The sequence below is a fragment of the Macaca mulatta genome, chromosome 1 (genome assembly GCF_049350105.2).
Source record: "Macaca mulatta isolate MMU2019108-1 chromosome 1, T2T-MMU8v2.0, whole genome shotgun sequence".
NCBI classification, from domain to species: Eukaryota; Metazoa; Chordata; class Mammalia; order Primates; family Cercopithecidae; genus Macaca; species Macaca mulatta.
Window position 1 is genome coordinate 47755376 of NC_133406.1, and position 27651 is coordinate 47783026.

Genomic DNA, 27651 nt, shown 5'->3' on the forward strand with positions numbered 1-27651 from the left:
TGTATCATTCCCACTGTTTGCTGTTTCCTCCAACTAATGTAAGGCCCCCTTTCCTCCCATTTCCAGCCACTCTACACATACTTTAAATCATTTTTATTATGTGCACAGAAACTTCTTTCCATGGTTAATGGACAATAGGCATTCCCTGTGGCCCTGTCCAGGTGAGTCTGTTGACTCCCAAATTCCAGATTACTCTTTCGTTCTCCTGCGAACTTCCTGTAAGTGTCACTTCTTTGGGACTCGTTTCCACCACACAGCTAGGTTATAGACTTAACGAAGCACCATTATTCCCATTTGTATTAACAGAGTCTAAATGCAATGCCTCTATACAATAGTATGCCTCAATAAAACATATGGTTTTTTGTGCCATATACTTCTCCTGTGGGAGAAGAGAAGTATATGCAAATAACCATTATGTTTTGACATGTAATGTGTCTGTATATTTCTTACCTAGAGTACAAAAACTGTTGTATAATTTCACAGTCACACTTGGTGCTAAACAATAACAACAAAAATCAATAGCCATATAATAAAATCATTTACAACAATGATTTCTTCCGTTAGAAAATAGTTTGACCAAAGTTTCTGTTTATATCCTTGAAACTGATTTCTGGAAAAGTCTAGTTTTCCTCAGCAACCTCAAGCTAAGTTTTTCTAACAACATCTTCCAAAACTTTTAAATTAACTGAAACATTTGCATTCATGCTGGCTACATTTTTATCTGTACAGCATAAATACTATTTATATACTTGTTACTCAATATAACATTAGTCCTGGAGTCAGAAGCCAACTAACTATATTGCATGATTTATATCTACTGAAGTTTCCCAACACCATTTACTAGCAATATTAGGATTTTGCGTATTGTCTGTGTAACCCTTAAGTTAAAGGTATTTCCACATCACCTTTTATTTTCTCCAGTACATTCTGAACAAAAAGATATACTTGGAGCAATCTTCTGAACATTCTTAACCCATTTATGGGTTTAAGTTGAAGTAGTAACTTTTCAACTAACTGACACAAAAATGAACACACATTAATTTTAGTTTCATAAAGTAATAGAATGTTACATTTAATCATTCATTTTTGTATTAACTATGAAAGGTTAGATTTGAAACACTGAAATGCTCTCTCTATATTATTTTGTTATGGCCAACTTAGACTAGGATCATACTGTTCTGACTCTGTTAATTTTACAATGGCCATTTGACAAGTGGAATTACATTGAGCTAATTTGCCAGAGAATATGTCTAAAACTTACTGTTTAGGAGACAACAATTTCTCCTCTCTATTTCTCAATCTCTTTTTCTCATTCATTTTATTTTTTCTTTTGAAAATCAGAACTAAATTATTCTCCTCTCTTTTCAGTTTTGATAAAGTCAACCTTAGTGTATTCAAAGTCAAATGCCTTTAGTGAACACATAATATTAATCCACCAATTCTAGATTATTGTATATTTTGCCTCCTAAAAACCCATATAACCATGCATCTGTACATCTTAATATATCTTAAAAACATTGAGGGGTCATTTTCCATGAAGCAGGACTTCTTAAAAATATTTTGTGCCATGGATGACTTTAAGCCCAATAAAGCCTCTCTTCTCAGAATAGTATTTTTAGATGGGTAAAATAAATTAAGGAGAATTATAAAATAAATTGATGTTATTAAAACAAATTTGTATCCATGTATAGGGAGTCTGTGTACCCCAAGATAAATTCATACAATTCAAATATACTTTAATTACGTGTTACCATGAAAAATCTCAACCTACTTAGCAAGTAAAAAATTATATTGAAATATGTACAAATTCATCTTAAATATATTACATAACTGAAAGCAAGAATATTGTAAATATATTTTTATAAAATAATTGTTTAAATTCATGGAATAAGCAAGTACATAGAAATGCATTTTGGATATAGAAGAATCAAAGAATGGAAGGTGATAATTTTAGCATAAACTCATTCTTACCTTGATGGCAGTGGATGCAATTTGAATGTGGTGAAGTCTCCGAAGTGTGCTGTCCCTGTCAATGAAATAAGAGGCGGCTAGCTGATGCAGCGTCTCCAGAGTGACCGAAGAGCTATTGGTGCTGGAATCACTTCCTTCAGCTCGTTTGCTCAACTTCCGCTTGTCCACAAAAATTGTGAGTGATTCTTCTCCTGCATTAATAACATTGCAAATTATTCCATTTTCCACTAAAAGCTAGTGCAAATAAGATTAAGTGTCACAGAAAACCTCCCCCTGCAAAAAAATTAACCTCCCCAGATAGTTCACAGTGGGATTTTGCCTAAAGTTTGATATAAAAAAATTGATAATACTGAAAATGTAAAACTTCTAAATCTATTTTTATAAAATGAGTGTAAAATTAGCACAGATATCTAAAAATCATCATACACAACACATTTTACATTTAATAAATATTGATGCAAAATTATGACTAAAGCAATAATGAATAATATCCAACAGTAAATATTAAAAATACATATCTCATGACCAATAGGATAATTCCAATAGTGCAAAGCTGGCTCAATAGTGGGAAATCATTAATATAATTCAGAATATTATCATATCCAGAAACAAAAATGCTGCTATCCTTTATTGCTTCAAATACATTTGATGAATAATTATAACTATTTATGATTAACTAAGAATTAATAAATTAGGAATCAATGAATAATAATGTTTTTTTTTCCATAGAGATGGAGTCTCACTATGTTGCCCAGGCTGATCTCAAACTTCTGGCCTCAAGTAATACTCTCACCTCAGAATCCCAAAATTCTGGCATTGCTGCCATGAGCCACTCCACTTGGTAAAAACTTCTTTAAAGAAGTAAAATATAGGATCCTAAGCATAAAGGCCAGCATCTTTCTTAATGGGGAAACCCAGGAGGCATCCCTATTAAAATCAGAACCAGACAAACATACCCACAGTTGCTTCTATTATTCAACATGCTAATAAATATATTAAAATGCAAATATAGATGAGAATGCAAATTAGAATCACAGTGTCAGAAAAAACACTTAAACTATGTTTTTTTGCAGATAATATGATTACGCAGGTGAAAATCCAAAATTTAATGGACAAACTACTGCACACATACAGTTACAAAACTTAGTAAGGTAAAGCAAATAATAAAAATATTACTAACTCAATAGACCGACACACACAAATAATAACTAAGTATAAATAATAACGGATTAGATCACACCATTTAAATGGCACAAAAAATGTGAAACGTACATGAAAAATTTGTAAGTCACTTCTGAAAGTTGCCATAATAGACCCTATTAAATGACATGATAGATATTTTTTCTTGAGCGTAAATATTCGACATCAAAATATATCAGTTTATCTTAATATAAAATAATGTAATCTGATTAAAAAACTGAATAGATCATTGTTTTTGTTTCCTGGAAGTAGGAAAATTAATCATGTCAATAATGAATTGTAAGTGAAAAAAGTAAAAAAGACTTTTAAAAAGAATAGGCAAGAATGAGAACATCTTACCATATCTGAATGCAAATTGTAAAACCTGTATAATTAAACAGTGCAGGCTGACACATGAATAGGCACACAAATTAGAACAGGAAAAATATCCATAAAATAATAAGTACATGTGGAAATTTAGCATGTAATAAGAATGAGACAGTAATTCCTTGGAAAAAGATAGACTTTTTACTAAGTGACACCTAAATAGCAATTTGGAAAATAAGGGATATGATTCTATAAAAGGATAGATTCCAAACAGATTAGATACATGATTATTTAATGAAATGAAACCATTCAAGTACTAGAGGAGAATTCATGAAAATACAAAGGAAGGAAATAATTCATAACTAAAAATCCCACAGTATGGAAATAAAAGATACATTAATTAGAACAAGTAAAACCAGATTTTTTTTAGCACAAAATCACAATAAAACAAATTTTGCATTGAAAAGGAATATTTACAACTTATATAACAGATAAATGATTAATTCCTCTAACATTCCAAGAACTCCTAGAAATCAAGAAAAAGAAACACAAAATTCAGATAGAAAAACAGGAATAAATAGGAAAAGAGTGTTCAGACAAGAAGAGATAAAACTAGCCCATACAGATTTGAAAATATATTCAATCTAAGTCATAGCATGAAAAATACAAATTAAAAGTATGCTGGTATATTACTTTTCAATGATGGAATCTGCCAGAATCCAAACTTTGACAACCTGTGCAAATCTATGGGAAAACTAGAAATAAACAGGCCTTCTGATGTATTGTTGGTGGGATTGCAAAATGATGTAACTTACATAGAGGGAATTTTGGCAATAGTTATCAATAATCAACTCCACAATCCTACTTTTAAGAATGTATTTCAAAGAATGACTGACTAAAATATGCAAAATGTGTCTCACTGTGGCTTTATTATTGACATTTGGTAACAATATAAATTCCTATCAGTAGGAATAAACTAGTTTACAACCGTACAGTGGAACACTGTGCAGCCAGAAAGGCAGCAAAAATTATTTCTACAGAGATATCACAAAGTGGATAAAAATTGTTTCCTAAGAGTTTTTTATAAGAAAAGGGGAAGATACAAGTATACACGCATATGTATATATTTCTTTCTATTTGGAAAAAAGCATCAAACAATGGAAGGATTAACCAAAAGCATTTATGCATATTTACCTACAGATACAGAAAGGTAACAGGATGAAGAAACACTTTTGCAAGAAAGATTTCTCTGAATATATTTTATCATGTTGTTTAAGCACTGTAAACAGTTTTAAATGCTTTATTTATAAAAAATAAAATTATATCAAATTTTAAAAGCCATTCCTAAAAATTAAAAACAGAATCCAATGCTACTAATTGTGTATCATGTTTGTAAAAATAAAGTGACTTAAGAACACAGTATTTTGAATGTAAATCAATTTTTGGAATATATTACAAAGACAAAAGTACAAAGAATCAATAAACTTCATACCATAGTATATGAGCAGCATATTCATAGTAGTATGGTTTTATGCAGTATGTTGCTACATATGAGTATATGGGTATTCATTGTACAAATATCTCTACTTTGGGTGTCTTTGAAAAACCATTGAAGAAAAAGTCATAATGGGATGAATATTCATAACTCTTGTTCCACATCTGGCCCAGGTTTAAAATCTATTTTTTCATAATAAAAATATCCTGAAGTAATTGGTAAGTTCATAACCAATACTATGGCTGAAATAAAACTCTAAAGGATTTGGCTATTCCCAGATGATTCCACTTGGAAAATGAATTAAAATGTTGAAGAAGCATCCAAGTTCAGCCTTGATGCATTCAATGTTTTCTACAGATTCTTGTATTTAGAAGGAGACTTACACGATTTTTAAAATGTAATAATAATATCAAATATTTCCTTCAGTTGAATAATATATTAAATTCAAAACATTGATCCAATTAACCAATTAGACATTAGTTTTGCCTCCTGGAGATGCAAGAAGACCATTTTAAATATGTGAAGAGAGTCATTTTTGGTAAGTCTCCCTTTATATAGTAGTGAATTTTCCTATTACTCAAAGTGTTGCAACATTAATTGAAAATCTATATGTTGTTGAGCAGAAGAGAAAATTAGACCAATAGAAGGCATTCTTTCACTGGATTATGAGGTCCTGGAAGACAGACATTTAGAATTCGTTTTAGTTAAGATGTAAATGTACCAAATTTTCTGTAGAACGGATTTGAGTTCTAATGCTGGTTTCAATTTAGTAACTGAATGATCTTCAACAACATATCTCAGGACTCAGTTTCCTCTTATGGAAAATGAGCACGGAAATTATTTCCTCACAGAGCAGCTGTAAGCTGAAATAGATAGCTGTAAAGGGTTTGGAATATGGCTGGGATCTAGTCATTCAAAAATTGTTAATATATTATTATTCTCTTCTATTGACCACTATGATTCAGAGTTGCATAAATCAACTCATTCCATACCTAGAAGTTTCTAGTAAATTTAGCTATTTTATCTTATTTGTGATAAGAAGTTGGCCTTTCTACTTTTATATATTCTTTAACCCTGTCCTATAGTCTGCAACCATATACGGAGAGTAAAGATCTCCCACAACAGTTCTTTAAATATCATATTTCTATCTATGTTGATTTTCAGATAAATGCTTCTCAGATAAATACCATATTTCTATGTATGTCTTTGCTTTACAGGTAAGTATGACACATCATTAATTTCTTCTTAATGGGATTCCAATTGAGCCATACTTCACCCCACAAAAAAGGTGGAGCACATGCTCATCTTAAAACAGTGAATTAAAACCAATTTGATTTAGGAATACTTTGCACATGTTAGGTTGTCCCACAACACAACTGGAAAGTAATAAGAGGCAGGGACCACCATTTTCGCATAGTCCTTATTGTAACTATATGAATGATAATACAAACCTAATATATGTTGAGGCAATTAAAGATGAACGTAGAAAAATGGTGGTCTATATCATCATCACAAATAAGAGGGGTTTCATTTTCTATCTACAGGAGATTTAAAAACAATGATTTTTCAGCATCCACATTTGCTTGTAAGTTACAGATTAATATGACTTCTTACTTCTGTCATGAAGGATATGTATTCCACACAAGAAAAATCAAATTATAATACATTGGTATTATCATAACACACTTTTATTACTAATTCTATTGTTTATGTTTTAATTGGCTTGGTTTCAATTAAATAATTCTAAAGGGATTATAACATAATGAGGGCAAATGAAACATAAGGTTTAGAGTCAGGTATGTAAGGGCAAATCCTAGTAATAGCACATCATCTCTCTACTTGATGACCATGGGGCTTTGGTACAGTTGCATATTTACTTAGCATTCCCATCTCTAAAACAAAGAAAATATCCTTCTCTCAATTATCTGTGGAGATCAAATAATACAATCCCTCTACAGTACCTGGCAGAGCATATATTATGAGTGCAGTAAATGTTCTCTTTCTCTCTTTTCCTTTTTATTAAGACCCAACAGTTGATGAGGAAGTTTTAAATTTTCATAAGCTAGGATTTCATAGATTTTTAATTGCACCATGGTAATCTGGACTTAGTCATAATTGTTTCTATTGGTTCTAATAATCAATATATATAAGATTACTAATAATAGTAGTGGGTTATCATTTCTAATAGCCTGATAAAGAGAATCCATTCATAAATTGCTCATGGTTCTTCTCTACGGTATAATTTTAATCCATGTATGCAAAAACTTTCCTTGCAGGTATGCATGTGAGGCAACTTAAATCTGTAGTTTAAATCACCATAATAGTTCCTTTAATGAATACCCTGTTTAAAACCCTTACTTACAACAGAGCACACAACTATTTGATGTAAACCCTTTACCTCATGCTAAATTTCAACTTTTATAAAACATGGATTGTAAATTTTTAAGAAATTTTGACAAGGCCACTCAATTTACATGGAGACTAGGCCTATTTCTTTCCTATAAGAGATTTGTTTTTTTTTTTTTTCAGTTATACATAACTATCATACTTTTGTAATTATCTTCTTCACAGTCATTTGAGATTTTTACAAACTGAGAAGATGCATTCTCAACTTTTACTGTAACTTTTCCACAAGTATTAAATCATAACAATTCATCAGAACATACTTAAATGACAATCTTCAGATTTGAAATTGAAATAGTGTTATTCAATCAACTAAAAAAAATGTGTTCAAAAGTCATTTTTATTCATTTTATTAAACCAGCTGTAGCTCATAAGCATGACATGGGTTCCAAAGGACATCCACACATTTTGTAAAAGCTAAATGTGATTTTGTAAATGATTCAACATTCTGAGTCTGTTAGGCAGCAAAAGGATTAATGACTGTCGATATAAAAAGATGTGATTGTTCCACATAGAAATCATGCAGCTGTGTCTCACATAACTAAAATTTTGTGGTGGTTTATGGTCATTAAAAGCACATATTAAAGGATGCTTTCATAGAAAATGAGAAACAGGGGGCAATAAAACAAACAAACAAAAATCACCATTTTAATGTTATACCATAGTTGGATCATAGAATTTGACATTTTCCTAAGAGGTGGCCCTTAAAATTATGTATTTTTCCACTCTGATCTTCAAATCATCTATGTTGAGTCAATGAGAAATAGAAATTAAAGAACCTTCATACTATTTACTTTTCACTTGGATTTTCTCAGTTGGCATTCTCTCATATATAGTATTGAGGGTAGAAACATATGAAAAATAATAGATAAAACAAGGATAAAAAGAATCCTACAGGTAAATCAGTAATGATAATGTGGTAGATTGTTTTATTCTTTGCAACTATTTACAACACCATCATAAATGCAAACGTGCACACATAGATTCATGATCCATTGTAGACAACAACTATGAGTAGTTCATGATGTGTTCCCTTTACTCTGATATTAGGAGAACGCTTTGATCAGTGAAATACAAGTGAGCCAGATGTTGACATAATGAATGTTTGGAGAGACATCACAAAGTTACACCTGTTCTCTTGCTTTTTACCCCCGCCAGGAGGATGGTATGTTGCAAAAGAGACCTTCTTGATTCCCAAGACACACAGATCAGAATCACAGGGTACCCACAGAAACCAACATATAACGTTGGCCAGAAACGACAATTATTGTAATGATCAACTAAAATGTGGATATTTTTTCACTACGGTGAAGCCGACTCTTACGAGTTGGACGTATTTTATTTTTTTTTTTTTGCAATTGCTACTGCCCTTGAGTTAGCCCGTTGTCCTACAATGTTTACATTCTACCCAGAAAAAAAAAAAAAATTATGTGCATTTATGGCAGATGTCTTCCTGGTTATTCAACTTCCTTACATTTGAATATCTTATTGTGAATGCCTGTTCTGCCTTGGAGTGATTTGTAGTTATTAAAAAATGTTATTTGATTGAAAATCATTCTCACAGAAATAAACATTTAAAACATTGTTTTAATGTAATTGTTTGCAGGTTTTATTTTTGATGTAGTCTTTTGCCTCAGAAAGGTTGTCCATTCTTTGGCAATGATAAGCCACATTATTACTTGTGCTAAGCCTTACAATATTTTTGTTATTGTTGCCCTTTTGAAATTATATTGGGTTTGCAGTTATATGTTGCTCTCAGAGCTGATAATCATCCTTCCTAAGCTCCACTTGTTAAAGGTACATAGCCTGGTGCGATCTACTAAGCTACTAATACAGTATTGTGGGGGAAAAGGGGGTTTTGAAAACAAATATACATCAGGAGAAAAAAAAATCTTAGAGAAATACGTGTTTGGCAAGAAGCAGAGCCAATTATATCAGGATAGTTAAGAAATAGACATGTTGGCTTAACACCAATTGGCATCTGCAAGATATTGCGGGAAGGAAAGAGCTAACCTTATCTCACTTTGACAAAGAAATATAATATGTTTTGCAAAGCATCCCAAAGGAAAGTAACTGATCTTAAGATTATTAACAGTTACCCCCAAGAATAGACTATAAATTTTCTAAGACAATTTGAAGGTACAATGATACTGTCTATACTAGTACAGTAACATGAAAATAAAGGAACTGGAAATTAATAGCTCTGAGGTTAGGTGGCAATGAATAAACCCTGACTGAAATACAATTAAATTACTTCTAATTTTGGAGCTATTTACAATGAAATAATGAGTATTTTAAAAAACATTTTTGGTATGTACAGTTACAAACTCTTGCTATTTTTTAAAAGATTATTTCTCAAAACAGTTGATTATACTTTAAATTTATATAGATAACTTTAAACAGTGTTGTTCAAACTTAATGTGCATATAAATCACCTGGAAATCCTGTTAAAATGTAGATTCTGATTCATTAATCTGTGATGGAATCTGAGATTCTGCATTTCAAACAAGCACTAAAGTGATACTGATGCTTTTGGTTCATGAACCACACTCAAGTAATGAGGTTCTAAACCATAATAACACTTATTACCAAGTTAAATGTCTGTCTTTATCAGTGACCTGAGTGTTCATTTAAGAAGATCTTGGGTGTTTTGCACTGTCATAGGTAACTCAGTATATATTTGTCAAAAAAGTAGACAGGTAATTTATCTACTTTATCAATGTGCTATATGAAAGAACCAGAAGAAAATAATAAAATGTCCAATATTCTACAACTTAACATTTATCTTTTACCTTGGTTGCCAGGAATGCCTTTAGTAAGATCAACTGTCATAGAAATCTTAATTACATTTTGCTCTTGTTTATTCTTATTATTTACATAAGTGATTTTTAAATCGCTTCTGTAGATAACTGCCTTGTAAACAATTAAGATATGATGAACAATATTGCTTTAACTTCAGATATTTTATTTTATTTACCAGTGAAACAGGAAAGAGAGAGAGAATGAGAGAGAGAAACCAACATAATCTTAAGAAATATCAGTAATCCTGAGATTAATTTTAATAAATATCAGTATAGCAGTCCTTTTCCCCCTTCAATGACATTTATTTTGATTATTTCCTATGATAGGAATCTTCAAAAATATTTACTTTTCTTTCTTTTAAAACAGAATGGATATTCTAAGAGAGAAAGTAATTCTTTGCATCTCAAGTGATTATTAATATTTCTTTAAGAAATAAATTATTTATGTGTGTGTGTGTGTATGGTGGATTACCTTTATTATGTTATAAACTAAAGTGAAATAAATTTGTGCTTCCTAAGAGACCAAGTGAAAATGAGAACAACAGCAGTTAATCAATTTTGAAAGAAGGTGGCATAAGACAAAGAATTAAAAAGTGTCTGTGAATACTTTATCCAGAACATAATTCACACGGTGAAAAGTGAGAACTGACTATTTCTGAAATTAAATGAGCATATTCCGAGTTCTTATTCTTATGGGAATGCAAATAAATGGAAAAAAAAATCCAATTGATATTTTATCCATATCGTATCTTACTAAATTCAGACTTATACTTTCTTTAAACCACACACACACACAGACACACACACACACACACACACACACTATTTTGTAAAACTTTTTAGATAAGTGAACTACATTGCAGGCATAGTTTTACATATATACACACACACATATATATGTATACTACATATACTACATATATATACACACTACATAAGAATTGAGGTAGTATACATTATTTTAAATCACTATTGTATGAAGTTAATACTATTTTTGCACATCGATCATCAATTTTTTATTCCAACAATGAAGAGGATATTTTTTGTATTGAAACAAAATTGAATATCTAAAAAATGCTCACATTTAGTCAAATAGTAATCAAAAACTTAGTCATATAATATAGTAAGAAACACTTTCAGAAAAAAAAAATTAAAAGGACTTGCAAATGAAAAAAGTATATTGTAACTATTTCTGCTAATAATTTAATTATAGCTTTTTAAATTGTACATTCAATAACAGTGGTCAAACCGAACTTGCTTTTATCATGCCTAGAATAAAAAGTATTCTTCACAGTTTTTCTAAATTAACAAATCTTATTATATTGTCTATTTGATCCTGAAATAAATTTTGGTTATATATATATTCAGAAAAGAATTTTTTTTTTTCCTACTTTCCTCTACATGAGGAATTCTTTTTTTTTTTTTTTTTTTGCAAACAATCATCACTATTACCATGTGTTTGATGGCCCACAGAGCTGCAGTGAGTTAACAGAAAGGCATAGTGTAGGAAAGAGGCTGCCCATGAAAACCCCACCTCTTACTCTTCCTCCTTTTGTGGATATGTTTGTCAGGAGATTACACACTTTGTTCTGCTCCTCACTGCCTTAAAGTTGAGAGAGGCAAGAGTAGTAGCAGAGGAACCCACAGGTTTCCTGGCTACTATGAGTGGGTGGATAAGTCTATGTAATTTGAGAGATGAGGATAAGAGCACACTTAAAATTTCTGTAAACATTTTGTTATAACATCTAATAAATTTTTAATGAATATTTTGGTCTCTATGTTCCTTAGTCCTTTGTCTTTTAAAATTGATCCAGAACACAGTTTTGTTGCTTTATAGTAGACTCTCTTTCTCCCCCTAATTAAAGCCCACCAATTTTAAAGTCATTATTTTTGTCATATTCACTCATATTTTGTGTTTTATATTCAGTACACAGATACACTTTAATTTTAGTATTTGTCATATATTGAATTATAATAAAATATATTACAAAAACGGTCATTAAATACTTTCCACAGCTAGAAATCAATATCTCTCAGAAGTGCAATTTTTTCAAGATTGATTCTTTAAATTGAGTAGCTTATTTTAGATATTCAAACAGTGATGGAGTTTAGATATCATTATCCAAAATAGAAGCAAGCTGAATTACTATATTGATAAACAGTCTGGTAGCTATAAAATGAAATAAATGGGGAAAATAATATATATTGAAGAATGTTTTTTATAATTTATTTTTCTCTATAGATAGAATGATAATTCAATCACTGGCTTTATCTGTCATAAAATATCCCCTTAAGGGCTTCAAGAATGGTACCCAAAGTTTTATGTCTACATCAATAATATGATATATTAAATAACTCTTGGGGGAAAAAGCCATTTTTCATTTATTTCCTTTTTATGACTGTAAAACTAATAGTGAGTATTTCATAGTCAACTTATTTTGAAAAACATTGAAATTTTGTTGAAGATTTAGGTACTTAGGAAGCATCTAGTTATAATATGACTGGCTTTTTTGTTATTCTTTATGTTCTGATGAGTTTGTGTCCTTTGTAGGGACATGGATGTGACTGGCTTTTTGTTTAAAAGGTTTGCTTATATACATTACACACTAGTGTTATAGTTTTTGCTTTGTCTTAATTAATTAAGAGAAAGGAGTGGGGAAATTAGTTCGAATTAAATGCCACAAACTTCCATTTCTTTTAAAAAGTGCAGAAATACAATTTCAAATACATGTTCAATCAGGTAAAACGAGTGAAGGTTAAATGATAAACTCACAGCCACTAAAAAGATTTCTGTGTAAGTACAATAGCAATAATTTTAAAATTTCCAGAAATCATTCCTGGTATACATTTTAACTGCAGATAGTTTATATCTTTAAGCTATTTAAATTATTGCATGCATCTTTACTGAATTATTATCTTTAACAAACAAAAATTCCCACAGGAAAATAAAGTAACATTTTGAGAAGAAAACTAATTCCAGTACAAAAGAGTATGAAAACTCAATCCAAGGAATATTGAGAGATTAAAATGTGAGTAAGGGTGTCAATTCCATCTCTTTCCCCCTTTAAGGCAATACTTGAACAAAACTTTTAAGAAACTGAAGTAAAATCATTTAGAGAGAGTACATTGCCATCACTGGAAGATCGACCTCAAGTGATTAATGTCATAAATTTTGAAAAATGGTTTATACAATAAAATAACATACAAAACAAAAATGAATCTTAAAGCAAAAATGTGGCATTCATAGTACCAACATAGTAAAACATAGTTAAATTTTGAAACTAAGGAACACGAATGTATATGGGAACCGTTGGTGGTTTTTTATCTCTTCTGTCTTTGTCTTTTCCTTCTTTTCTTATCTGGAAAAATATATTTTATCTTCTGAAATACTTACGAGTGCTTTGAATCACTTATATAATAACAATGAAGTATGTGTTTCAAAATCACTGAACTTTTTTAGAGGAGGAGTTATAGAAATAATTTAAATTTTACCTTTCAGATTTTATACAATTAATAATAATTGACATTACTGAGCCAAATAGACACAGCTTTCACAGACTCACTCTTCACAATTATTGAAATATTTTATATGTTTTGGCTGTCTACACTAATACAATGAAAACAACTTCAATTCATCACATATTTAAATTATACCACACACTGTGCTAAGCACATTTTTTAACATTTATATTAACCTTCCCATGTCCCATCACATAGGTGTTACTCTCCCCTTCTCTATTAAAAAAATCAAAATTCAGAGGAATTAATATATTTTAAAGTCTCACAGTTGACTAAAAAGCAGGGAGGGAGAATCAGGATTCAACAAGAATGTGGCTAAACTCTTTCTCTTCTTATTTTATCACTATACTTTTGTGGAAGAAGGTAATGGAGAGATAGTGTGTATTTACAGTCAGACTTTTATTTCTGCCTTAGTCACCTGTATTTTTCACCTTTAATGTCTTGAGATTCCATGCCAGAGTTATTTTCCACAATGTACTCAGGCATCCACTCATTTTTTCCACCTGTTCATGCCTTCCTTATCTACTCTTACTTGGGTACTGATTCTCATCAATTCTGAATCTTTATTTGTGAATTTGATCCAGTTGGCTCTCTGGATTTGCTTTCATTCAGAATCATTCCTGAATTATAACTCAATTACTCTCTGTTAATATTATAAATGTTTACATATATCTAGTGATTTGGATGACCTCAGTCTCCAAAGAAAGTGAAGTTTTACTTATTTATTCATTTAACAAATAGGTAATGAGAACCTAGTGTAAATGAAGTGCAATTAGAACCATGGGGATGAAGTGGTGAACAATACAGCTAGGGCCCTTATTTCTAAGAAAATACGCAAGAACTACAGATAATAAACCAATAGTCAAATAATTAAAATAATTTCACATAATAATAAATACAGTGAGAAATGCAAATTTGATCATGAAATAGTAGAGAACAATGGGGTTCACTGGGTGCCACTGATGAAAGCGTGGTCAGGAAAAAGCTTCACTGGAAAAATAACATTTGGGTAGAAAAATGTGAACATCATTGTGACTGTGACTGAAAAATAGAGCATGAGGAAGAGGTGAGAAGAGGCCTGAGTTTAAAGGTAGCATCCATCAGATCATTGATGTAAGGCCTTATAAATCATAGGGAGAGGCTTAGATTTGATTTTAAGTGGCTAGTTCTAGGTTTCAATTGAAACAGTGAATATGAACTGACTCAAGTTTTTAAAAGAGCTGTGTGAAAAAAGGACCATTGGAGTATTATAGGAAAAAAGAAAAAGTGATGATGTCTTGGTCTAGAGATGCTGGAGAGGAAGTGAGGAAAGACTTTGATGCTGGAGATGGGGTATATACCGGTGTAAAAAATTGACATGACTTGCTGAAAGACTGGGCTGGCAGGTTAAGGAAAGACAAGACATCCTCTAAGGCTAAAAAATGAACAAATTGCCCTTTGTGGCACCATATCATTGTTGTGAATCAGCCCGGCTATCTTTGGTAAATTCATTAAGAAATTGACAAGAAAGCAGGAATTCACTGTTTTTGTGGCTTTCCTATTGAATTTTATACAATCTTCTTCATTATAAGAAAAAGTATCATCTATTTCTAAATGAAATTTGGGACATTATTTGAAATCAAATATAAAATTAAAAATATATGTAAAGCTGGGATATTTTTTGATTTTAGGAAAATGTTATATGTTGCTTATTACACATTATCTCCTAAAATGTCATTTAAGTATATTCAAAATGCTGAATCATACATCACTATGAAAAAGCCATATTTTTATGGCTAAATAGGATTTAACAATATCACACAATAGCTTCCTTAATTTTTACAAATGTATACATTGATCGAGAAAGTGACATTTATTCATTTCTACTTTCTTATGTGTCATAATTATTTGTTTATCACTTTTTCTGTACCAGTTACAATCTGTATCAACTACAATCAGAAACACTAAAATGGTGCTAAAAATTTAATTGTAGTTATTTAACATGTACTCCAAGAAACCTTTCCTTCTCTCTATAAATAAAATTGATAACCCCACCTGTGACTGCTTATTATTCATGTATTTTAAATAAAAGTTTCCATATGACCTTAAGAGTGCAATAATTATGTCAAATATGTGTATGTTATTAGATTGTAAATAGCTTTCATGCAGAAACTAAGTAATATTCATCTGCTTCACAATTGTGAACACTGTGTGGGACATTTAATAATCATTCAAAATGTGTTGGATAAATGAATGAATGAGTTCTATAACTATTCATACTGTAGCTATCTGGATTAATTAACACTTTTCTGTGATTTATACAGTTTTATGCACAAGCACACAAAGGCACAAATACGTTCAAAGAGCCGTACCTCCCAGAGTAGCAGATAGCAAGAAATGTGTCCCATATTTCTTGATAAGGTTTTCTGTGATTTGCTGAAGGGTAGGTCGACGTCCCAAAAGTCTTATGTTGCGGAAGAATTCAGGGGCAAGAGGCAGAGGAGAGCCAAGGAAATTTCTTCTCTCAACTGCAAGGTTATTTACTTTCCAGCGGCCAAACTCCCTGAAAAGCAAATTTATTTTTATTCATAAATGCGTAATCTATCTGAATGTTTTCATTTGAGAAGTTCACTTGGTAGTTTAGCTGGGGTCAGTACATTACAATTACTCTTGCTTGTAATACTATGTTGTGTGCTAGGAGTAGGAAAAGAAATATTCATAATTTATTTAACTGGAGTGAATACTCTAAAACCAAGTCATGTAAAGAAAAAATAAGCCACCCAAAGTGAACAGCTTCCACCAAGATTTTTTTCCCCATGAAAATATGTATTCATAAAAATGACTTTATTATGCCTAGAATATGACTATAGAGTTACTAAACTAACAAAATAACTAAAGTAATTTTTTTTTTTGTTTTCTAAGGTATATTGAAAAAAAAAGAATGATTTATATTCATTATCCTAATGATTTCCTTTCTCTACTCACTTTAGAGTGAGAATGTAAAAACCCTCAGGGGTATTAAGGAGCTGCAGAACTTTAAAAACATCATCAAAAGATAAACCAGTTTTCTTCTTTTTTTTTTTATTTTTAATAATTATGGTTTACAACATATTTGGAAATCCAAATTCAGCTATTGCAGTTTCTCAAGATGCAAAGTGATTTTATAGATAAATTTGGCCAAATTAGAAAAAATGAAAGATATGGTTATAAAAGATTTATACATTTTTTAAAAGAATTTATATATTTACACTGAGATAAAATCAGCCTGATAATAAATTAGAAAAGAATTATAGTAAACTGGGTGTGATTTTTTTTCTGAGAAGTGGTCCAATAAAATTCTCAAATGTCACCCACAGGGAAGAACACTTTACTAGGCTTAATACTTCAAGTGTGTTAATTCATATTTATAAAATAATCAAATAAAATGTTGATTAAACACTTTATACACATGTGCCATATTTATTTATATTTTTCTCCAAAAAAAATGCTTGCAATGTGCCAGGCTCAGTGCATGATAAGAAATTCATCTACCGATGAGACCCATACTGTCCATCTGAAAGTAGCCTTCTCCTTTTGGAGAAATGTTTAGGAATAAATAAAAAAAGACAGAAAATTAATTTTTAAAAGTTTTAAATTCTGATATTTACTGAGAGATACACATACAGACCACTCTGATGAGAAATATGACTATATGAAGTGTGGCCATATTTTACATTACATGGCCAGAGAGGGTAACTCTGTGGAGACAACAATTAGGCAATATGTGAAATAATAATAATAAATTGCTTGGTGCAAGGAGGCAGGAAAAGGATTGACACAGAATAATGAGGAACAGTGCACATACTTCCAGGACAAAGGGGCATGACCCTGACAGTTTCTAACTATGGATATTTAGTACTTGTGGCACACATTTGACAGTCAAACAACCCATTTTTGTTACTAATTATATGATCAGAATCACTTTCGAATCTAGGGAAGACTTTGGCCTGAACATAAATTAGAAGCTCTTTCATCTTTGAGAAATTCTTGCTGTCTCCTGTAAGAATCAGCTCATCTAAACAGTTTTAATTAGCGTTTTTCTAAAAAGGGTTCTCAAACTTCAGCACCTATCAGAATCACCTGGAAACTTCACGACAGATTCTGATTCATTAGGTATTAGATAAGAGTTAGAATCTGCATTTTAAACAGACATGCTAGTGCTGCTCTTCTGGTGACCATACTTTGAATAAAACCACTGATATATACAATTTGGTATGTTGCCTTTCAGATCTCATCAAAATGCCATCTTTTCAGTAAATATAGGGCTTTCATAGACTGAATTTATTAAAATGTTCCCTCAAAATTGAGTAAGAATGTCTCTGTTATCTTTATAAGTTGATATAAATAAATTTTTATGCTATTCACTTCTATAATAAAGTTACTTAAATCTGAAGTGTAGGTACATAATAGTAAATGTATAATATATAAAATACATAATATTAAATATATGATATATAAATAAAAATTTAAACATTGAAAAAGATCATTTGAAATAAAATATGTAAGTCCTAAAATTTGATGATATACCTCAAGATATATAGTAATATAAAACTTCTACGAAGATATTTTTATACCATGATCAAAATAATATTTGCTCATTAATTCAAAAATTTATAGGCTTACTCTCATTTAATATTTTAGCTATTGTAAAATGCTTGTAATTTAATCAATAGAGAATAACGTAACTTTACCTTAAAGCTGTGACATATATTTTTCAGTGGTTTACAGTGCTAAATTTGTTAACTCAAATATATTCTTAGATTAAGATACAATCTAAGTGAAATAAGTAGACTAAAAAATCCAAGATGATTGATTCAATGGTAATATTTTATATCCTATACAAATGCTTTCTAAAATGCTGAAAGATTTTCGATACATGCTTTTCTAAAGATTTTCTAAAATGCTGAAAGAGTAAATACATGCTAGAAAAGTGCAATTCTATCTTTTTTAACAATTAGTAAATATACAAATATAAATCCATGATCTATTCTGAACTGATGTATTTATGACTTTCTTCATTTTGTTTCTCTCAAATAAGAACAATAGACATATTACAAAACAACTAACACAAATTATTTATTTTATGAAATCAGTTTATAAGACTATAATACTGCAGAATCAGCTATTCGAAGAAAATATTGTCTATTCTTTATTATCAACTAATATTATTGTCCATGTTGCTGGCAATACAGATGAACATAAGAAAAATCTATGTCCTTGATGGCTCAAAGATTATACAAAGATAAAATATGAATGAATAAATTGCAATTCAAAGGCTTTAGAGTATTTTCTGTGAAAAATACAATTGTATAGTAGCTTAGTTAGCCCAACTCCTCTATCCCATTTATCACTGTTCTTTGATATGAATGGACCTAATCCAACTCACTTTGGATATGTTTTCTCTAAAGACCCTAAGAAGACTTCCTGAACAACTTTCCAAAGAGCCTTCTTCAGCTATTAGGTGCTTTTTACTCACTCAGTATGTTAAATTTGTAGTCTCACTTCACCTTCTAATATTTCAAATGATAAAACACTTTGCCACCCCATCTATTAATCTACTATATCTGTCATGCAAAAAACATAAAGAAAGAACAAACTCTGGGGACATCGCTAAACTCAGACTAATTTAATAACTAAGTAATTATAGTTACTGTTAATAACTAAAGAAAATTATTTTCTTAATTTCAAGAAACTTCATCTTCTAGTTTTCTCCCCATATTTTCATATAAAGCATAACGCAAAACACCACACCATTGTGTATATCCAACAAGGTTAGTTTATGTAGAAAACATAAATTTCAAATTGAAATCTAAGAGAGCTCTGATTTCCACTCCACATTTGGTTTGTATTGTCCTGATACATGATCACTGTTACAATCTTTATAAAGTGTTGCTGGAAACTGAGATAAAATAGCAAAATAATCCTAAGAAGTGGTGATATGAGCACTTTAAGTAAAGACAGTCATCTCTGGACAGCCACACTGTAACTAGTAAACATTAAATATGAATCAAAATCCCCAGTGTCACTTTTTCCTGAACACAAGATAAGACATTTACTGATGACATTTTAAGTCACTGTGGCCATGTGGCTTTATCTGGTGAAGATTTGTGAGCATATATGTATAACCTGGTCCATAAGCCCGGGACGTTGATTCGCAACTATAATCAGAATAGCTATGGTCCACATATATCCCTAAAGCTTAACAGGATGAACAAGTGAATGAACTGAAAATAAATTTTGTCATGTAAAGTCATCAAGATTATGGGAGGCTGAGGTGGGAGAATCACTTGAACCCAAGAGGCAGGGATGGCAGTGAACCAAGATCATGCCACTGCACTCCAGCAAAGATTATAGGATTATTTGATTTGCTTATTTTCTAGTAATATAATCTAGTATATCATTACTGATGTAAAGTTTTTGACTCTGGTAAATATTAGGAAGTTAATAAGGAGCTAATGTCTGTATATAAATTGGAACCTAAGGGGTGCAGATTTTTTTTTTCCTTGTTTCCTGAAGATAAGGTTCACCTCAGTTACAACTAGATCATGCATTATTTAAATGCTGGAAAAACAAAGCAATGGAGTGCTGAATTAAAAACATGCTGTTGGGTGTAATTATCATAATGAGAACATTTTACCTAAAGGCATCTCAGGATTTCATCCAGATGCTTTATGTTTATATTAAATAAGAACATTGTTGTATCTAACTAAGTGTTGTATTCAACTTGGAACCTTCACAGAACGTAACTGTCTTCCCATCATAACGTGTGAAAGTCTTTCAATTAAATAGGCACTATCATTAGAGTTTAATGTAACTCAGTCCCTTTCAAGGCACCACTGTTTTATAGAACACACATACGGGCTATAACCAGTTTAACCAGAACATTACTTTGAAAATATTTTGGGGGATCATACTCTAAGGAGCCTCTATTGGTTTATTAGAATTGTATGTTTGACTGCTAAAAATTCTGATGTGCAATCATCTATTATGTATTTCCACACAATATTTATTTTTCTACAATGTTTATTATAATTGTATCCCTGCTCAGCTTATAAAAAAGGCTGGAAAATAAGAATGACATCATCAAATTTCAGTTAAACGCCTGTCACATAATTGCCACATTGCCATTAACCTTTCTTATTAGCATTTAAATATATACAAATACACAAATGTGCTCAGTATATTTAAAATATATTAACTGTCATGATTTCTTTAAAAGTGCACAAATATATTTGGTTTCCTCAAAACACAGAATTTGCCACTGTTCATATTAGAAATTTTGTATTAAATACCAAAGAATAAGAAAGCCAAAATATATTGACAAAAGCAGATGATGCAGTAGCTGAAAAGATTTACCTTTAACTGCTAATTTCCACTAAACGAAGTTGTCTAAAGTCCTACGTGCTATTATTACATTACTTTTCACATTACTGTATTTGTTGGCTAGTAATTTTATTAATAACCATTAAAATTTTCAGACACAACAGAATCTTAAAATAAATATATTACCTAAGCATTCATGTCTACTGGGAACAAATTCAAAACAAAAATCATAAATTAACTTGTCAAACTTTAATAACAATATTCTAATTACATCTGTAAAATCATACGGATCTTAAGAAATGGCACTAATACCAATATTGGCTTCTCATAATTTTACTGGGTTACTGTTATATATAAAATTGATTTTTAAAAGTATTTTTACCAGCTGGACACAGTGGCTCATGCGTGTAATCCAAGCACTTTGGGAGGCCGAGGCAGATGCATCACTTGTGGTCAGGAGTTTGAGACCAGCCTGGCCAACATGGTGAAACCCTGTCTCTACTTAAAGAAAAAAAAAAAAAGCCGACTGTGGTGGTGTGTGCCTGTAATCCCAGCTACTCAGGAGGCTGAGGCAAGAGGATCGCTTGACCTGGGGGGCGGAGGTTGCAGTGAGTCAAAATTGTGCCACTATACCCCAGTCTGGGCAGCAGATTGAGACTCCATCTCAAAAAACAAAAACAAAAACATTCTTACCATATAGCTTCAACAGCTCACAAATGACACTGTTTTCCATTAGGCTGGTAAAAGGAAAATGTTTCAAATAGTCTGGATGCCTGTAGCACTGAAGCTAGTGTTTATAAAACAGCTAAATGCTCAGTAATTAGCAAGATAAAAAATCCACTCTCCATTTAGCCCCTTGATACATCAAACTTTTAAAAATAAATTTAATAGTATTAGAGTTTAATTTTTTTTAAGCTCGGGAAAAAATTTTAGATGATGCTGAAAATTTAGCAGAATGAATCTATGCAAATAAAATACTGGTGATAAAAGTCCAATCATAAATATAACTTATGTAAAATGTTTACATGTAGGATTTCTGAGAAGCACTGATTAATGACTGTTGTATTTTGAAAAAGCTGCCAAACTCAAAGTAGACTACAGAAGACAATTAGCATGACTGCAATAAAAATAACTGCCATGTCAGTAGAACAATAAGAATTAATAGTAGCTGTAACCTCATGACTATCATTGAAATAAAAAAGATGAAGATGGGGCTACTGAGAAAGTATTAAAGGATTTTCCGGTTTATGGCTGATTATGCACACTTCAAATTCTTAAAATATGTTATAATTTTAGGACTCTGAAATTACTGAAAATAATTTAATTTTATGTTACATAGTTTTAAGTCACTTTCATCGCTTAATAGGATTTTATGAAACTTAAAGAGAAATACAACACAGACGCAAGTATATATGATAATATAGAAATTGATTATGCTTGTCTAAATTAAATCACATTTTGAACACTTGTTAGCAAAAGTTTTGTGTAAAAATATACAAACATGCTGTTAATGATCTTCTCATTTGAATAAAGTAAAATATGTAAAAATTTTGCTTAAACTTTGTTTTCTAAAGTTTGATAGTATAGTTTAATTTCTATTACAAATATTATATCAAGTTATCAAAAATACTGCTTAATTACATTCATATAATAATACAGATTAGGTAGCTATTGATCAGTGTAGACAAGCCAAGAGGCACAGACATATCTGAGATAAAATAAAATGAAATATTTAGTCTGTTTTTTTCTGATAAAAAAAACTGAATAATTTTATTTTAGCATTGATAGTTACAGGAGTAATTCATTATCTTCATTAATAGATGAAAAAAAATTGCATTCATGAATAAATTTTATTATTTTAGCTAGGGAATTTTAATTTTTAAAAGGAAATGAAATTAGGATTGAAACTGCTGAAGTGTCAAATCCTATTCTCACCAATTTAATTCACAAAATGTAAAGCTTTCTGAATTTTTGCATGTTCATAACCTCAGTGGTGTAAACACACCTTATCTATGATCATAGGTATAATAAAACTGATACTGGAGACATTTTGAGGTAAAATTTGTAAAACTTAACTACAGTGGTACAGAAAACATGGATTACTTCTTAGTAATTTTTGGTACATGTAAATTTGTGAAGTGGGTTTTTCGTGCCAGGATGTTAATTTTTAAAAAATATACATATTACTGATTAAGGTAATGCAATTTTATAGAATTAATAAGAATTTACAAAATAATTTATAAATAAAATCACTCAAAGACTATGCACATCACCATTGTTGTTTCAGGTAAAGACTAATAAGTTAAATGCTCATAAAGATAGGTAAATGGGAAATAGATATCTGTTAATGAAAAAATAATGTTTGCTGACAATTTCTTCAATCATTTAAGCAGTATTTCCTCTGAGATTTCTTTATAATGATACCACATCTACCTTAAACATTGTGTCAAAGATTTTTAAATCATGGATTATGTGAAGGTAACTAACCAATTATATATCTGAGATTACAATAAATTACAACTTCAGGTATTGCTTCATTTCAAGTTACATGAAGTAAGAAGTCAAAATGAAGAATTGTTTTTAAAGAATAACTGCATTTTTAGTGACAATAAATATAAATTGTCCATCTTTTAATAAATTTTTTTCATAATAAAGATGAATTTTGAATAATAACCCAATTCAGTAGAATGTATATTTTTCCTGAAATATGTCTTAAAATGTCTTAAAGAGAATTCCTTTTAAAATATTATATTTTCCCACATAGTTGAGGCAAATGAAAATGTGTTGCTGCAGGTCATAAATAAAAAAAAAATGATTTATTTCAACATGCTCTTAATTTTATGTCTTTCATATATACATCGAATAGGGAGACTGAATATGGTATTTTATGACAAAATAAGTTTTCAGAAAAAGTATAAACTTAAGTTTACAAGGTGTAAATTTTTTATTCCCCAAATTATAACCTTTCGGTTTGAATCAGGCTTGATGGTTAGAATACAATTTTATACACAAACACTTTATAAAATATCACCTGGCAATTTCATCTTTCTCTGGATATCACTGTCTTGTATGGATTACAAATCGAGACTTGTTATCTAGCAAGCACTTGGTCTTACCATCTCCTTTTGGAGATTTATATAATATGAACTTCTTAAATATTATCTGCTTTACATGAACTTCAAAGACAATAATAATATGTGGGAACTGCCGTCTTTTCTGCTCTACCATACCTGTCTCCAATTAATTCAAGTCCTCTTGTTATATGCACTCATGGCACAATTTTCTTTTCCTTCTGTGAACTTAGTTGTGTCACTCTTTGATTCATGTTTCACGTAGATGTGAATTATTTCTTCTTATAACCATTGTATTTTTAAGACTCAAATGAATGATCCATAGTAGTCACTCATTAAATACACTTGGAATCACGAAATGAGTAAATATTCTCATGTAAGCTAAAATGAAATAGCCACCTAAGTATGAAAAAGAATGAGGTTTCCTACTTGTTAGTATACACCCTGACTAAAGTTCACAGAAAATCAAGCTCAGTAAAGGAATATATTTCTCAATTATCATCTTTGAGGGTTCATGTGTCTAGGACAAATTAAAAGTTAACTATTTGCTCTAAACTGAGAAGCACTAATCATATGTAAAAACCTACTTCCACTGATATCTAAAATACATGTTGGGAAGTTTAGAAATATGCTACCATTTCCTGCTAGGGCAGTAAAATGTATAATTGTGGTACTCCAAGCATCTTACAATTAATACACTTTGAGAAGAGCAATCCAGATATTTCAAATATAATAAGATTTTTAATTTATCTTATCTGTGCCAGCCATAAGGCAGTGGAAGCACATTGATATAGACAATTCCAGTTTTCATCTTTTATGGGAAAAATAAATATGTTTGACTGCTTTTCTCCTATAAACTTTAAAACGTAATTTTTCACTGATTAGCAGTCAATAAGTTTATACGTTTGACAGGCAAAAAACAACTTTCATACTAGTGATCATTAAACATCTTCTGGCAGATAACTTTTACCTAATCATTGAAATTGAAATGATAATTTAATTAGACTTGTTTCTAAGCGATCAACCTATGAATTTTAAACTATTGCACTGAGACGTGTGTTCTTTTTATCCCCTTTTGACAAATGAGAGAAGATTGTTAGAAATAAATTCTCCGAGGCTGTATACCTAGCAAGAATTTAAATCCAGGGAGTCAGACCTCAAACCTAATGACATTAACTCCTTTACCGATTGATAGCAACTTTGATTGAAAGGTGGTTATTATTGGTAATGTATATCTGTGAGAGTGTGTGTGTGTGTATATATTTGTGTGGGAAGCATGGAGGATGTATAGGAGAGACAGGGAAAGATATAGAGCATAGAGAGGGAGAGGAAAGAGAAGAAACAGATGAAGTTGTGAGAAGTTTATTCATTAAATGGGGAAGAATGTGAGAAATAGTAATTTATATCAAACAGAAGCAAAAAGCCAAGTATAGATTAATCATTTATTGTCCTGACTAGCCACCCAGGAAACAGAGAATGTAAACCTCTACATGGTAGAAGGACTTAAATGGCCTTTGAAACCATTTCACATTTCTTGAAAGAGGAATTGTAGGAAGTGAATGACTAAAGAGGTTTATAATCAATTACTTTAATAGGTGATATAGTATAGTCTAAACTCTGAGCTCAGGGTGCAGAGAATACAAGCACAGGTAACAAATGCATAAATAGATGTACTGGATTACAACAAAGTTAAAAGCTTCCAAACAACAAAGGAAACAACAGAATGAAAAGACAATATACAGAATGGGAGAAAATAAGGGGTTAATATCCAAAATATATAAGATACTAAAATAAATCAATAATAAAAAATAAAACAAATTAAAATACCCTGATTTGAAAATGAACGAAGGACCTGAATAGACATTTCTCAAAAGAAAGATCTAGAAATGGCCACCATTTTAATAAAAAATATTCAAAATCACTAATCATCAGGGAAATGCAAATTGAAACTGCAATGAGATATCACTTCACTCTGCTAGAATAGTTATAATTAAAAAGACAAAAGTTAACAAATTTTGGCAAGAATGTGGAGAAAAGATAACCCTTGAACACACTTGCTGAGAATGTAAATGAAAACAGCCATTGTGAAGAACAGTTTGGAGATTTCTCAAAAAATAAAAATAGAACTACCATATGATTTGGTAATCCCACTACTGAATATATATACGTATTTATATGTTGAAGAGATATCTGCACTTCCATGTTTATTGCAGCATAATTCACAATAGCCAAGGCATAGAACCAACCTGTGTCCATTAGCAAAAGAATGGATTTTAAAAGATGGTATATGTACACAATAGTCTTTGAGTGATTTTATTTATAAATTATTTTGTAAATTTTTATGTATTAATTCTATAAAATTGCATTACCTTAATCAGTAATATGTATATATTTTTAAAAATTAACATCCTGGCATGAAAAATCCACTTCACAAATTTTCATGTACCAAAAATTACTAAGAAGTAATCCGTGTTTTCTGTACTACTGTAGTTAAGTTTTACAAATTTTACCTCAAAATCTCTCCAGTATCAGCCATAATAAAGAATGAAATAATGTCATTTGTGGCAACATGGATGAACCTGGAGGACATTATGTTAAATGAAATAAGCCAGGTACCGAAGGAAAAATTCTGCTTGACCTCTCTCATATGTGAAATCTGAGAAAGTTGATCCCATAAAAGGAAAGAGTAGACTGGTAGCTACCAGAGTATGGGGATATGGAACCGTGGGAGAGTTTGGAAAATGCTGGCCAAATGATACAAAATGACAGAAGGAATAAGTTCAAGAGGTCCATTGTAGAGCATGGCAATTATAGTTAATGGCCATATATTGTATTCTGAAAAGGAAGTGATCAGCAAACCTAAAATACTGATGAACCTGAAAAACTTATTATGGAGAGCCACCCGACATGACAAGAAAAAATAAAAAAAAATGACAGCTGAGCACAGTGGCTCATGCCCATAATCCTGAAACTTTGGAAGGCTGAAGCTGGAGGATTGCTTGGGCCCAGGAGTTCAAGAGAAGCATGAGCAACATAGCTTGTCTCTCTACAAAAAAATTAAAAAAAAAAAAAAATAGCTTGCTCTGGTAGCATTTGCCTGTAGTCCTATCTACTCAAGAGGTTGAGAAGGGGAGGGAGAATCACTTGAGCCCAGGAGGTCTAGTCTACCTTGATCTCTGATTGCACCACTGCACTTCAGCCTGGGTGACAGAGCAAGATCCTATCTCTAAATAAATAAATAAATACATACATAAATAGGTAGAAAAGTAAAGTCTATTTTTGATGGGAGAATTTTTAGTACTTCTTTAATCTTTTTACTCACTATTGGTTTATTCAGGTTTTCATTTAATTTGTGATTCAATACAGGTAAGTTGTATTTTTCCAAGAATGTATCCATTTTTTCTAGGTTTTCCAATTTGTCAGCATATAGGAATTCATAATAGTCTCTAACAATCTTATATATTTTTTTGTTATCTATTGTAATGTCTCATTTTTATCTTTGATTTTACTTATATGTGTCTTCTTGTCTTATACTACATAAATG

General features: G+C 30.8%; 1 protein-coding gene across 4 annotated transcripts in view; it reads right to left on the bottom strand.

The window, feature by feature from the left end:
- BRINP3 (BMP/retinoic acid inducible neural specific 3) overlaps positions 1–27651 on the bottom strand; it is a 400272-nt gene that overhangs the window by 181175 nt on the left and 191446 nt on the right. For all 4 annotated transcript variants that reach the window (XM_015121080.3, XM_015121086.3, XM_015121085.3 and 1 more), the window contains 2 exon segments: positions 16047–16237; positions 1972–2162 (listed from right to left, as the gene is read on the bottom strand). In XM_015121080.3, the coding sequence (XP_014976566.1) occupies positions 1972–2162; positions 16047–16237 (382 nt within the window).